Source organism: Salvelinus sp. IW2-2015, linkage group LG3 (genome assembly GCF_002910315.2).
Source record: "Salvelinus sp. IW2-2015 linkage group LG3, ASM291031v2, whole genome shotgun sequence".
Classification (NCBI taxonomy): Eukaryota; Metazoa; Chordata; class Actinopteri; order Salmoniformes; family Salmonidae; genus Salvelinus; species Salvelinus sp. IW2-2015.
The window spans coordinates 33,617,202-33,631,602 of NC_036840.1; the positions used below are offsets into that span (position 1 = coordinate 33,617,202).

General features: G+C 42.1%; 1 protein-coding gene across 1 annotated transcript in view; it reads right to left on the reverse strand.

Annotated features, from left to right (window-relative positions):
• Positions 1 to 13,780, reverse strand: part of LOC111955126 (RAS guanyl-releasing protein 2-like) — a 44,492-nt gene extending 30,712 nt beyond the window's left edge. Inside the window, 8 exon segments of the mRNA XM_070436218.1 lie at positions 450 to 623; positions 970 to 1,120; positions 1,731 to 1,862; positions 2,011 to 2,067; positions 2,318 to 2,420; positions 2,720 to 2,867; positions 7,928 to 8,035; positions 9,378 to 13,780. Of these exon segments, the coding sequence (XP_070292319.1) occupies positions 450 to 623; positions 970 to 1,120; positions 1,731 to 1,862; positions 2,011 to 2,067; positions 2,318 to 2,420; positions 2,720 to 2,789 (687 nt within the window). The 5' untranslated portion in view covers positions 2,790 to 2,867; positions 7,928 to 8,035; positions 9,378 to 13,780.
• Between the last annotated feature and the right edge of the window lie 621 nt (positions 13,781 to 14,401).

Consider the following 14,401-nt stretch of genomic DNA (forward strand, 5'->3'; position numbering starts at 1 on the left):
TCCCTGTCCTCCCTATTCCTCTCCATGACAGAAGTCCTCGGTCTCATCTCAACCCCTTAGGCTATACTACGATCCATGTCACTGCTTTAAGTGGCCCAGGACCCAACCCCTTACCCTAACCATAACCAATTGGGATTATTTGTCTGAATTTAACCAGTCACATMACTTTCCTACTAACCAGTCACATGACTTTCCTACTAACCAGTCACATGACTTGCCTACTAACCAGTCACATTTGCTTCGGCCCTGGAGACAGAGCGTCCTAGCCTGGTCCCAGATCTGTTTGTGCTCTTGCCAGCTCCATTGCTGTCATTGTCCAACCAAACATGACAATGCGTGACAAGCAGATGACATAATAGAACAAACAGACGGGCACTCAGACTAGTAGCTTCCCTCAGAACAAGACTGAGTAATAGAAGGAAAACTCCAATGTGCCCCAGCRGAAATACCTGAGCCACCCTGATGAAGTGGGAGATGACTGCAGCCCTCTGGGGGGCGGTTGGCTTGCTGAGCACCATCAGCTGGATCCACTGAGACACACTGTTGAAGAGTGTGATGAAGCGCTCCAGGATGGGGTTGTCTACCGTGCAGCCATGCATCACAAAGCTGTGGTAGTCCTGGAACTGGAGGAGGGGAGTGGGGGGGATAATGTATTCAGTGGGCATACAGAAGCTGTTAAACGCACATATAAGTCAGCATAGGTCCCATGTTGAATGACCAATGCAAAGGCAGTTTGGACAGCAGACCAGGGTTCAAAGAGTATGTGTTTTCTTTCAAATACTTTGAGTGTTTCATTGAGCCTGCCTGGAGTGCCAGATAGATGGGATTTTCACTTTTGGGACTATTCCATTCGTTCCATTCCACTAGGCAAGCTCAGTCATGTGCAGGTTTAAGAATTTGAAAGAAAACAAATATTATTTGAACCCAGACCTGGTGGACAGACACACTGCTCCCCACAGCCCCACATACCAGTATCTTGCAGAAGGACTTGTACTCCAGGTAGGTGAGGTGTGTGGCCAGCTCGCTGGAGTCCAGGTGGTCAAACAGCAGAGACATCTTCCTCTTCTTAGACATGGATGGCTGCCTCTGGGTCACCTGACGCTTCCACTTGTATGACGGCCTGAGCGGGACAACAAGCACACAAGGTTACTGTCATGTATAAGCCYAGCACACAAAATGCAAACCTGGAATCCAAACTTAATAATGCATTGTTTCACTATGTTTCTGAAACAAAGCGATATTCGATATAGTTATAGATATAGCGATATAGTTTTGCATCCCAGGCTAACAAAATACAGCATGCTGAATTAAGTCTCCGCAATGAAACTAGGAAGAAAGATGACACTACAGAAGATGCAAGAGAAGAAATACAACTGTTTATGAAACTCTGCTGTCCCATGAAAGCACACCCTAGCAATAGATATACCCTAATGACCAACTAGGGATACCAGGGTCACAGAGAGACAGATGACCCGTAAAGGAAATAGGCCTGGGAACATAGGCACTGAACTTTCTGCTGTTTTCTAAACTTTCCTCTGTTTCAATGCTGTTTTGTTTTTAGATCTCCGTTGAGTATTTCTTATACGGCAAAATCACTTGAAATGTGTGTAACATGGGGACACTTACACACTGGTGGAAGCTGGTGGAGGGAGAAATGACAGTAGAACGGGGACACACTTCATAGACACAAACACACACACTTTAGTGAAGTGTAACGTGGGGACACTTACACACTGTCGATGTCGATGAGCTGACTCTGCCGCTCGTTCCCCTCAGTGGTCAAGAGGTCCTTGAGGTCTTTGATCTGCTCTGCCAGCTCTGGGTTCAGATTGAACTCCGCTGGGAACTCACTGATCCAGTACCTAGAGAGAGGGAGAGAGGGAGAAAGGGAGGGAAGGGAAAGAGACAGAGAGATAGAAAGAGAGAAACACAGAGACATGGTGAGGGAGAGGTAAGCAATAAAGAAACTTCCCCAACCTCATAACAAAAGCAATTGTGAATGTGTCTTACTTCACCAAGTGGCAGATTCTTGTCCTGAGCTCAGCAGTGCAGCTCTCCTCCTGRGATCTGATCAACAGTTAAAGTACATAAAACAGCTACTAAAACATTTCAAAAACATCCTTTTACAATCAGCATACAACCTGACCATGGCCTGACAACAAAAGACGTCATTGCAACCAGTTTTGCACACTAGGAACATTCCATCCATCTTACCCTTTCCATTCCATTCACTGGCACCTGAAAGAGTATCTGTTGATCTTAAAGTAGATGACAAGACGTGATAAGCCGTAAGCAGGTGCCTAATGGTGAAGGATACTTGAGCAGTAGTTTCTTTGCCATGTCGGTGGAGGGAAGGTACCAAGGGTGCATCATAAGAAACATACGCACTAGGGAGGGGTCCTTCAAAGTGCCCGTCTCATCTGAAAGAGGACAGACGCATTGCTCATCACTCAACAAGCCCCTGTATGTCCTTTCAGACAAATTCTAGAAGTCTTACTGCAAATAAGACAACCAATTACTATTGATTTGAAACCGGCAACATTAGCTACTTCAGGTGGTGCATGGACATATGGGAAATTATATATTATTTATCTTCTTCTCCTTGCAATCTGTTCCTGGAAATGTTATTCTGATTGCACAAAGAGTATATGTTGTTTATTTAGACATTGAGTAGCATGTATATTTGAGTGCTCATGGACAAATAAAGAGACTGACTGACCAAAGGCTTGGATGCACGCCTCCACCAGCTCATCCACCGTCGCAGACTGATCTAAAGATATGGCCTCCATTTTTCTCCTCCTCCTCTCTTCCTCTTGTTTCCCAGTGTTCTTTGTCCTCTACCCTCTCTTCCCAATTCAGATGCACTCCTGGGCACAAAACAAAGAAGGTGAGGATAGAGAAGATTAAATGTATTACACAGGAACACATTTCACCCAAGAAATGCAAAAAGCATTTGTTGCAGGGTTTGAATGGTTGCCAGTAATAGTCGTACGTCYCTCTGATCTAGTTATGCAAGATATCCAGGAAGTATACAGGAAATGTTGACTAAAACAAAACAATGGAATTAGAACAATAACATGTCTGGATACTGATGGATTGTGGTTAGGTTACATTTGAAAACAGCATACTTCAGCAGACCAACAGATCAAGTGACATACAGTATAACTACAATGGTTCAGTGTCACTATTCTGACATATTCTAATGAGACCATGTTGCCTATCAAGTARAGTTCTCTCTCTGTGGGTCTAACCCCAAGAAGTTCTGGAAAACGGTTAAAGACCTGGAYAATAAACCCTCCTCCTCACAGCTGCCCATGTCCCTTAAAGTTAATGATGTGGTTGTTACTGACAACAAAGCACATGGCTGAGCTCTTTAATCACCACTTCATTAAGTCAGGATTCCTATTTGACTCAGCCATGCCTCCTTGCCCGTCCAACATTTCCTCATCTCCCACCCCTTCTAATGCGACTATCCCCAATGCTTCTCCCTCTTTTTCCCTGCCCCGCAACAAAGTTTCTCCCTGCAGGCAGTCACTGAGTCCAAGGTGCTAAAAGGAACTCRTGAAACTTGACCCKAAAAAAACATCTGGGTCAGATGGTTTAGACCRGTTCTTCTTTAAGGTTGCTGCCCATATCATCGCCAAGCCTATCTCCAACCTGTTTAACCCGTCTCTCCTTTCTGGGGAGGTTCCCATTGCTTGGAAGGCAGACACGGTTTGTCCTTTATTTAAAAAGAGGGAGATCCTAATTGTTATAGGCCTATTTCTATTTTGCCCTGTTTATCAAAAGTGTTGGAAAAACTTGTTAATAATCAACTGACTTTCTTGATGTCTATACAGTTCTCTCTGGTATGCTATCTGGTTTCCGCTCAGGTTATGGATGTGTCACTGCAACCTTAAAGGTTCTCAATGATGTCACCATTACCCTTGATTCTAATCAATATTGTGCTGCTATTTTTATTGACTTGGCCAAAGCTTTTGATACGGTAGACCATTCCATTCTTGTGGGCCGGCTAAGGAGTATTGGTGTCTCTGAGGGGTCTTTGGCCTGGTTTGCTAACTACCTCTCTCAAAGAGTGCAGTGTATAAAGTCAGAAAATCTGCTGTCTCATCCACGTCCTGTCACCAAGGGAGTACCCCAAGGCTCAATCCTAMGCCCCACGCTGTTCTCAATTTACATCAACAACATAGCTCAGGCAGTAGGAAGCTTTCTCATCCATTTATATGCAGATGATACAGTCTTATACTCAGCTGGCCCCTCCCCGGATATTGTATTAAATGCTCTACAACAAAGCTTTCATAATTTATAGCTCGGCAGGTAAGGGTGTTCGAGCGGCTAGATGTTCTTTACCATTCGGCCATCAGATTTGCCACCAATGCTCTTTATAGGACACATCACTGCACTCTATACTCCTCTATAAACTGGTCATCTCTGTATACCCGTCGCAAGACCCACTGGTTGATGCTTATTTATAAAACCCTCTTAGGCCTCACTCCCCCCATCTGAGATATCTACTGCAGCCCTCATCCTTCGCATACAACACCCATTCTGCCAGTCACATTCTGTTAAAGGTCCTGAACGCACACACATCCCTGGGTCGCTCGTCTTTTCATTTTGCTGCAGCTTGCGACTGGAACGAGCTGCAACAAACAATCAAACTGGACAGTTTTATCTCAATCTCTCCATTCAAAGACACAATCATGGACACTCTTACTGACAGTTGTGGCTGCTTTGCATGATGTATTGTCGTCTCTACCTTCTTCCCCTTTGTGCTGTTGTCTGTGCCATGTTTTGTGCTGCTACCATGTTGTGTTGCTACCATGTTGTTGTCATGTTGTGTTGCTACKATGCTGTGTTGTCATGTGTTGCTGCCTTGCTATGTTGTTGTCTTAGGTCTCTCTTTATGTAGTGTGGTGTTGTCTCTCTTATCGTGATGTGTTTTGCCCTATATTATTTTATTTTATTAATCCCAGCCCCCGTACCCACAGGAGGCTTTTTGCCTTTTTGTAGGACGTCATTGTAATTAAGAATTTGTTCTTAACTGACTGGCCTAGTTAAATAAAGGTTAAATAAAAAATTGAATAAATAAATATTTGACCCAATACTCAGAAATATGTATTTTACAGTACATACAGGGAACCTCATTGTGGTTCATAGGGACACAACATCCCACACAGGGAAAATAAAGTACATTTAAAATACATTTTTAGATTTAAAAAATGTGGATATATGTGAAATATAAAACAATTGGGCAAATAATGTATTTTTTTAACATATTTCATAGATTTTAAATACACTTCCCACTTGGTCACGAACACACCATAACACCGCTAACCATCCACTGTAGGAACATATAATACCATTCATTGGAAGCACAAGACCTAAACCTACACTTTGACATATTGTACAATGTTTAGTMTTTGTTGAAATCGATAAAAAACGCMAAAACATATGTTTTATAAAAAAAGTCCCCGATCTCTGCTGGAGAGGCTGAATGTCTAATTCTGATGGGAGAACAATTACTAGTCACTTTACCTCTTGAGACGGGAAACATATGMTTTTTTTTTATGAAGTGAAGTTGAACATGTGATCTTTATGACAGAATGTAAAAATGAAATCAAACGTTTAGTTTTTTTCCTCACCATCAGAATTTTAATTATATCACTGCCAAAATGTTGGCTTGGTGGCCAGAAAAAGTATCTCCATTGATCAATACATGAAGAGTCATTTAAGAAGCCAAATTAGGAACCACTTTGGCCACCGTGTAGACTAGATGTCATAGCCATGCATTTCTGGAGTATTTCCAAGCATTTGAGCAAAGATTCAAAATGTATGTACATTCATATCTGGAATACATTTAAAGGCTTTACATGCAGTTGAGTAAAGATGTAATAAATATACATGTATTTGAAATGTATTTTTTTACCGTATGGGATGTGACTGATAAAAACCCACAGACAACAAGCAGCTGATACAACTGTCAGTCTTGCAATAACCCCCTTTCACCCGGAAAACCACATCGTATCACTTCCTGAAATAGCATTGCAGTCATTAACTTGCACACAGGGGAAAGAATACAAGGCATGTCAATCATCTCACCCTGTGGTTCCACATTCTGTGTTTTCTTAGTATGCTATTTTAGTTAGGTACTGCTCAGCAGGATGGCAACAAATTCTCATGCCTACCTTCCCCATACACACAGACACACACATAKGCCGGAGAGAGAGAGTGCATTCCATGAGGTCACACTGTTGCCACATTTATGGGGCAGTGAAATACAACTTTTGTCACCAGTCAGGAGATAGAATAGGCCAAACTGAACTGTTATTAAGCACAGTGGGGAGACGAGGTTAGAGCATACAGATGTAGGATCTTCATTTAAGACACTTTGCCTTTTTAAACCACAAATACACTACAAGTTTTACATTTCTTGCATTGCAGGAAAGCTCTCCTGCAACAGGGTGATCYGATTAAGATCCTACATCTGTATGTTCTGGATCCGGTTCCCAGGAATTCACATTAGCTCTGAGGTTTGATTGCTTTTAGATATTGTGTGTATGTACGTATGTGCATTAGGTCTCCAGTGCATAGTGGGTAGAGATGGAGGGTTTGTGTTTGTATGTGTGTGTGTGTGTGTGTGTCATGTTTGCGTGCGTGTTTGGACTCTAGCCTGCACCAGCAAAAAGGGTGATCTTTGGTGTATGGTTTGCATAGGAATAGATGATGGCACTGCAGCCAAAGTGTGTGTCACAAAAGAAAGAACCCTTCTTCCCTCGACTGATTCTGCTGCAGAGAGGTGGGTGGACACACTCAATTACAGGCTTCACAAGCAGGCTGAGACACAAACATACACAGGGGCTCAGAGCGGGAGAGAGAGAGAGCGGGAGAGAGAGAGAGAGAGAGAGAGAGAGAGAGAGAGAGACTTCAAAGCCCTTAACCATCAGTCAGTGAAATCAGGATGACAGAGGTGCTGCTGCCACACAGTTAGCCCAGTAGTGGGACCCATACCTCTATTAAAAACAAGTGAGAGGTAGGCATTTGTCTGAAGCTCTACCAAGGTTTCCCAGCAACCAGCTTTGACCTACTACATTAGCTATGTTGGTCTATTGTACTTCAAACAATGTGTATGCAAGTTGCTTTGGATTCAAACCTTCTCAAACAGCCTAATTCATACTCTAAACCCTTGTTCACACTGCAGGCCTTAAWGCTCAAATCATTAATCATCCWTGGACGTTTCCCAGTTGATTTGAATGTTCAAAATCATAGGATAAGAACACTTTTAAACCCTCAAAGGATAAGATMATCCAACTTTCAAAATTAGTCCTTTTGGCCACAGCAGTCAACTAGTTAGCTAGACACAGCAGTCAACTAGCTAGCTAGACACAGCAGTCAACTAGCTAGCTAGACACAGCAGTCAACTAGCTAGCTGGGTAGCTTTCCAGCACATTCACAATTTTTTGTAAACAATTAACAAGCTAGTTAGCTACCACAAGTTCATGTCAAACTGTCAACAGAGTAGCTAGCATACAACAAGATATTCCAAAAAACAGTCTAAAAACCACTTGAGGGCAAATATATCAGATTTGACCGTTCAGACAAGTCACATGGCCAGGAATCAGATTTGTATCTGACTTCAAACCAAACGTGGCTTGAAAATCCGATTCCATGTGCTTTTTGGTTGGTCAGACTGCAGGAAAAAGAACAGATTCGATTCAGATATGCAAATAAATAGGATTTGAGTCACTTCAAAACTGCCAATGTGAACACGGCTTTAGAGCACGTGCTCCCACAATAACGTGATTTGTTCCTCATACAAGGTCATGTATTGCATTCTTCCCACCCCACACTAAGACATTACCCCATTCCACTACATTTTCAAGCTTTWAAAAAATATATATATGCAAGCAAGCTTTGCTTTTACACTTACAATGCCGGCAGGCTTAACAGCAGGTATATTTCACTGGTCACCCCCAAAGCCAATTCTTCATTTGGTCACCTTTCCTTCCAGTTCTCTGCTGCCAATGACTGGAACGAACTGAGAAAAAAAAAAATCACTGAAGCTGGAGACTCATATCTCCCTCACTAGCTTTAAGCACCAGCTGTCAGAGCAGCTCACAGATCACTGCACCTGTACATAGCCAACCTGTAAATAGCCCATCCAACTACCTCATCACCATACTGTTATATATTTTATRTATTTATCTATCTATCTATCAACCCAGTGTTTAATTTGCCATACTGTAATAATTTTGCCGCTATGGCCTATTTATTGCCTCACCCCCCTTATCCTACCTCATTTGCACACACTGTATAAAGACGTTCTCTATTGTATTATTGACTGTATATTTGTTTATTCCATGTGTAACTCTGTGTTGTTGTTTGTGTTGCACTGCTTTGCTATATCTTGGCCAGGTCGCAGTTGTAAATGAGAACTTGTTCTCAACTGGCCTACCTGGTTAAATAAAGGTGAAATAAAAATAAAATAAAAAAATTGAGTGAGCTGTTTTGTCTTGTAGTAATGTGGTGCCTGCCTATATTTCCTTAAACTTTTATTTTAACAATACATGTAATTTAAAAATAAATATATTTCATAACATCTTTGTTGGTCAGTAGGTACCCAACAGAACAGGAGGTGGTGTGTTTGACTCAGTCACTCATATGGATATAGAGGTCTATAGAGCCTGTCTGCATTCCTGATAGTTGTAACCGTTAGCTTATTGTTGTAACCGTTAGCTTATTGTTGTAACCGTTAGCTTATTGGTGTAATACTGACATAAGCTAAGAACCACTTACCCACTCAAAGCATGGGTAAAGTAGGCATTGTGGTGCTCATGTGAAGTTCCTTTCTTTTTCAGTTTCAGACTAATGCCTACTGCTCACTTAAAACATGTTTTTTGGTGTTATATTTCTATGGTTTTTACACCGGAACAACAAAATTATAATACAGCAAAACACAGCAATAAAAGTAAGAGAAATAATGTAGTTATATTATTTGTTTAATATTAACAGCTGATTTTCAAGTGGGAAGCAACAAAAAAAAACAGAATAGCCATTTAAGCCAATATGGAGTAAACTGGGGAAGAAAAATCCCTGATATCTTTTAACAAGACAATAGAGAAAGCTCCTGGAAAAATACAGAAAATAATCAACATGTACTCATTAATTATTTACATGAAAATTTACTTTAAAGTTTACTGAAGAAAGGCCTAGTACTACATTACCTATAAATAATAGTGAGTTATTACAAAATACACAATCAAATGTAAATTCATCAGATATAGTAAATGTTCTACATACAATTCTGAGATGGCCACAAATGCACTTGAAGAGCTACAGAGTTATGCAGGATTTCTTGTTCAAGCCCAGTTCTACCACACCTGATTCTACTACGCAAGGTCTCAATGAACAGCTGGGGTCTTGATGAACAGCTGGGGTCTTGATGAACAGCTGGGGTCTTGATGAACAGCTGGGGTCTTGARGAACAGCTGAGTGGTAGAATGATGTGTGGTAACACTGCATAATCCTGTGGTTCGTCAACAGCAATTTTGGTAACACCTGATACAAACACTGTGACGAATGACAAACTGCTGAGAAACACCTGTAAAATGAAAAGTTATTAGACGAGTACATAACATCTTTTATGAATACATATTTACAAATGTTCTAAGTTGTTGTACACAGCTGTACGACTCCAGTAAAAGAGCACCCACTACCGCATTTATAAAAGGCAGTATAAATATGAAAACAGATGGGAGTACTCACAGATTTGGAATAGAACATACATAAGTGCTACTGATAGTGTGRGATGTACTGTGTGCGTGTGAATAACTGTAAATCAGCTCCACGTGGGCCAGCTTAACAAATTTCTTAGCTTCTCYAAATYACAGAAAGTAGTGCCTGAAAAGTAGAAACGTTTACAACCTGTACAACTTATRGCGTACCTTTGTACCGGAGGGATGGCGTGCATCTGACGGATGAGGGCAACGACGTCTTCCTTGAGAGTGGGTCTCTTCACCGTTCRTTAATCCGTTGTAGCAAGACACACGCACTAGTACACGTCACACTCCCTGTCCCTTGTCAATCAACCATGCCAAACAAACCCAAATGCTCTTTTAAGAGACACCTAATACATTAAAATAAGCAGAAACTGTGGGAGAATAGTCAAAATATCCCCTCCGGGTAGGAGAACCCAGGACCTTCAAATACCAGGGCGTTGACGATATCGTCAATATCGTTGACATATAGATATGTCAACTTGGCACTATTTAAAATGGACAGTCTTGGTGAAGACAGAACTCGTTTGCTTGTTTTATTCATTCACTCAGTGCCGATTGAATGTTTATTTATCTTGCTTGGTTAAAGAAACATATTTCTAAAACAGTTAACCAAATTGGCAAACATGGCGTTTTCTTTTGACTGAACACAGGTCGCGCAAGCAAGCAATGATCATTATGATGTTGTGGATGCTTCGTGTACAACTCGCACCCCTGCTACTTTTTACTTGCAACTTCAGGTTTTCGGGAGCACATTGAAAAGTAATTTGACACTGTGTTGATCAGTCGGGGCAAATTTGGATTATAAAGACAAAAAGAAAATTGCATTGAGAGAGGAGGGAGCATACTGAATTAAAGTAAGGGTTTAACAGTCTGTTCTGGTGTGTGCATGTATTATAAATTAGCACGTGGCAGTTTTACCAAAGTTCTCAAAGTTTGGAGCATCTAACRGGCTATAATAGCTGCCAAGGACATTCGCTAGCTTATTTGTTTATGCTCTGATTACATGAAAGTGTCCAGGTCAACAGTTTACACAGATGACTTAAGCCATATGAAAAACCTTCCATAGCAAAATATACCTAGCTAGCTTCCTTCCTTTTGCTTCTAATCCAACTGGTGAAAGCTAGATAGCTGAAACTGCTAGCCTTCTACTAGCTAGTTGCTACTGTTGTACAGCTACCAAGTTACACACGGTTTGAGAACTCAGAGATTCGGCTGAAAAGATGTTAGCATTGTAAGAAATCGTTGGATTTTATTGGGCAGAAATGTGCATGTGAGAGCGGTAAATAGTGAATTTAATCAAAACTGTTTAACCTACAAACCTATTTAGTCCAAATGGATCTAAGTCTAATGGTCACCTTATGGATGATGTAGCCTCATATTAATCTGTCGTCTAGAATTTGAGCTAGGTTTGGCCAAAACATTTGACGACCCTAATGCTAACAACCCTTTAAAAAAATACAGTATAGTGGTAACGGCCAGACGGATCATGGCGAGAGGTGGGGAGTGTGTTGTGTACCGAAATTCAAGTTGACTTTCATCATTTTTTTTGCCATGACACCAGGGTTACTACCCCTACTCTTACAATAAGTGCCATGGGATTTTTTTAATGATCACAGAGAGTCGGGACACCGGTTTAACGTCCCATCCGAAAAATGGCCCCTTCACTGCCTTGAGATCTACACTGAACAAAAATATAAATGCAACATGTAAAGAGTTGGTCCCATGTTTCATGAGCTGAAATAAAAGATCTCAGAAATTCTCTCTCAAATTTTGTGAACAAATGTGTTTACATCCATTTCTCATTTGCCAAGATAATCCATCCACCTGACAGGTGTGGCATATCAAGAAGATGATTAAATGGCAAGATCATTACACAGGTGCACCTTGTGCTAGGGACAATAAAAGGCCACTCTAAAATGTGCAGTTTTGTCACACAACACAATGCCACAGGTGTCTCAAGTTGAGGGAGCGTGAATTGGCATGCTGACTGCAGGAATGTCCGCTAGAGCTGTTGCCAGAGAATTTAATGTTAATTTCTCTACCATAAGCCACCAACGTTGTTTTAAAGTATTTGGCAGTACGGCCAACCGGCCTCACAACTGCAGACCACATGTATGGCGTTGTGTGGGCGAGCAATTTGCTGATGTCAACGTTGTGAAGAGAGTTCCCCATGGTGGCGGTGGGGTTATGGTATGGGCAGGCATAAGCTACAGACAACGAACACAATTGCATTTTATCGATGGCAATTTGAATGCACAGCGATACTGTGATGAGATCTTGAGTCCCATTGATGTGCCATTGTCCTGCCTTTTTTTTAAAGCAGGACATATAAGATCCATAGATTAGGGCCTAAATGATTCATTTCAATTGACTGATTTCCTTATATGAACTGTAACTCAGTAAAATCTTTGAAATTGTTGTATGTTGAGTTTATATTTTTGTTCAGTATACTTAGACCGAAGAAAAGTGACCCCTACTGGTCCTCCAACATCACTTCCAGCAGCATCTGAGCTCCCACCCAGGGACCAACAAGGACCAACCCTGGTTAGCTTCAGAGGCAAGCCTGCAGTGGGATGCAACGTGGTATGCTGCTGGTTATTAGATTTTAAATTTAACATTGTGCTTCAACCAATGCATACTATAGTCGCGCCAATAAAACCAACACTTCTGGTCTATCATGGTTATAGAAATACATGGATTTGTAACCTGAGAACATCAACAAGGCTTCAACCCTGTCAGTAAATATGTTAATGTGTTGTTGGCTCAAAACTGTTTTACAGCTAACACTGCATCCAGCCACAAACMTTCTCTAGTCTGACTTTTCACGTTTCAGTTGCAGCTAAGTAGTTGAAAATGACACTTCAACTAGTGTGCTGAATTGAGGAAGCTAGAGAAAACTCCAGAAGTGTACCAGGGCGGACTATATTTATGAGAAATGGAAAGAGAGCAGAAATCGTGGTCTCCAAATGTGTGGTACCACAAGTCACTTCTCTGTTCGTCCCTGTTGGCACCTTGTTCTTTCAAGCGCAGTCTGATCCTGTGAGGAGGGTGACGTTGCCGGTTGTCTTTTTTTTACAGTCACTCTGCACCTGCTAGATTGGTATCATCTTCACTAATATCATATTCACACGTACAGGTATTGGTTCCTCTGATTTCTCCTTGCATTGTGGGATCTGATAACCTACGCGACTGCAACGACGCCTCATATTTATCCACCAACCAGCCTCTCTCCATAGACACAAGGACCTGCCCTCCTCTGAATAGCTCTCTACATTCGGACCTCACTGTTTCAACGGTCCTTCAACCACACAATAGAAACGATGGGTCCATTCTCCCTTATCACCAAAGGCTGAAATTACCCATCCTAAATTACCCATGGCTGATGATGATAGCTGCAGGCCTGACAGACCTCATCAACGCTTCTCATCATCAAGGCTCTCATAGACAGACCTGCTAGACTGGCTTTCCCTCAGGATACGCAGTATAGGGTGGGATACACCACCGCATAAAGGGGACACACACAGTGACTCACACGTAAAGACACATACCAGCACGCACACACACGGATGCGGACACACTGATTTATGCGTACACACACACGCAGAGACACCTGCCCTACCACACACATACACACGCACATTTGCGCGCACACACCCTCCTTGCACCATCAATGACATCCATCATGGTATTGAAAATCCCATGATGAGCCAATGCAAATGTCAGCAGTAAATCCCCAGGGCTGATGTGATATGCCCATGCCTCCCACACATACTGCCATTGATTGGTCTAGAATAGATTCTCCCCAGCATTCCGGGAAAAGGCTCATGATTAATGTCATCAGTGGTAATAGCCATGGGCCTCCACTGTAAAGGAACCAGAGGAAGGATGCATTCTTTAATTCAGACTAATGAGTATTCTATATGTACCAGACCCCGCTCACCCCACTCCAGACCCTGSCAGGTGACCCTTTCCCCAATCTGAATAGGTATTTTAAGAAATGCACACATTACCTTGAATTGCAACAGGCTGCCTCAACCCTAATCCATTTCGTGAAGATGTAAAGGTATCTGACCCTGTATCAGTGGTTGGCGTTGGGAGAAATATATCACCGCCTTCTACCCAGCATCCACTGGGGTTCAAGACCAGGAAGTGGTGCAGGGGAGGGGCCGTTGTTGTTGCATGACAGATATAGACCTCTATATAGGCACCTTCTGAAAGCTAGTTTCTATTTTGAGTGTAGAGTACGAGGATCAGGAAGGGCCACACTTCCTGCCCGGGGCTGTGGTATCTCTGGGACAGGCATGGTAGAGAGGGAGGTTAGGTTACTGCTGCTAACAGAGATTAGTGATGAGAATCGCCAGAGGGAGGGAGAGAGTGAGTGAGAGACAGGGAGCAAGGGATGGAAAGAGAAATGGAGTGAAAAAGGGAGGGAAAGTGTGTAGGAAAGAAAGACATGGAAAATAGAGTGGGAGATGGAGAGATGATGGGAAAGGGAGTAGAAGACAACAGAGATCGATTCCAAAAACTAGTGACAACAATCCCTAAAGTTTGTGTGGGGGAAAGCAACACATACTCCCTGTCATACTTATGAATACAGAAATAAAAAGGGAAGTTTCTTGATTGTG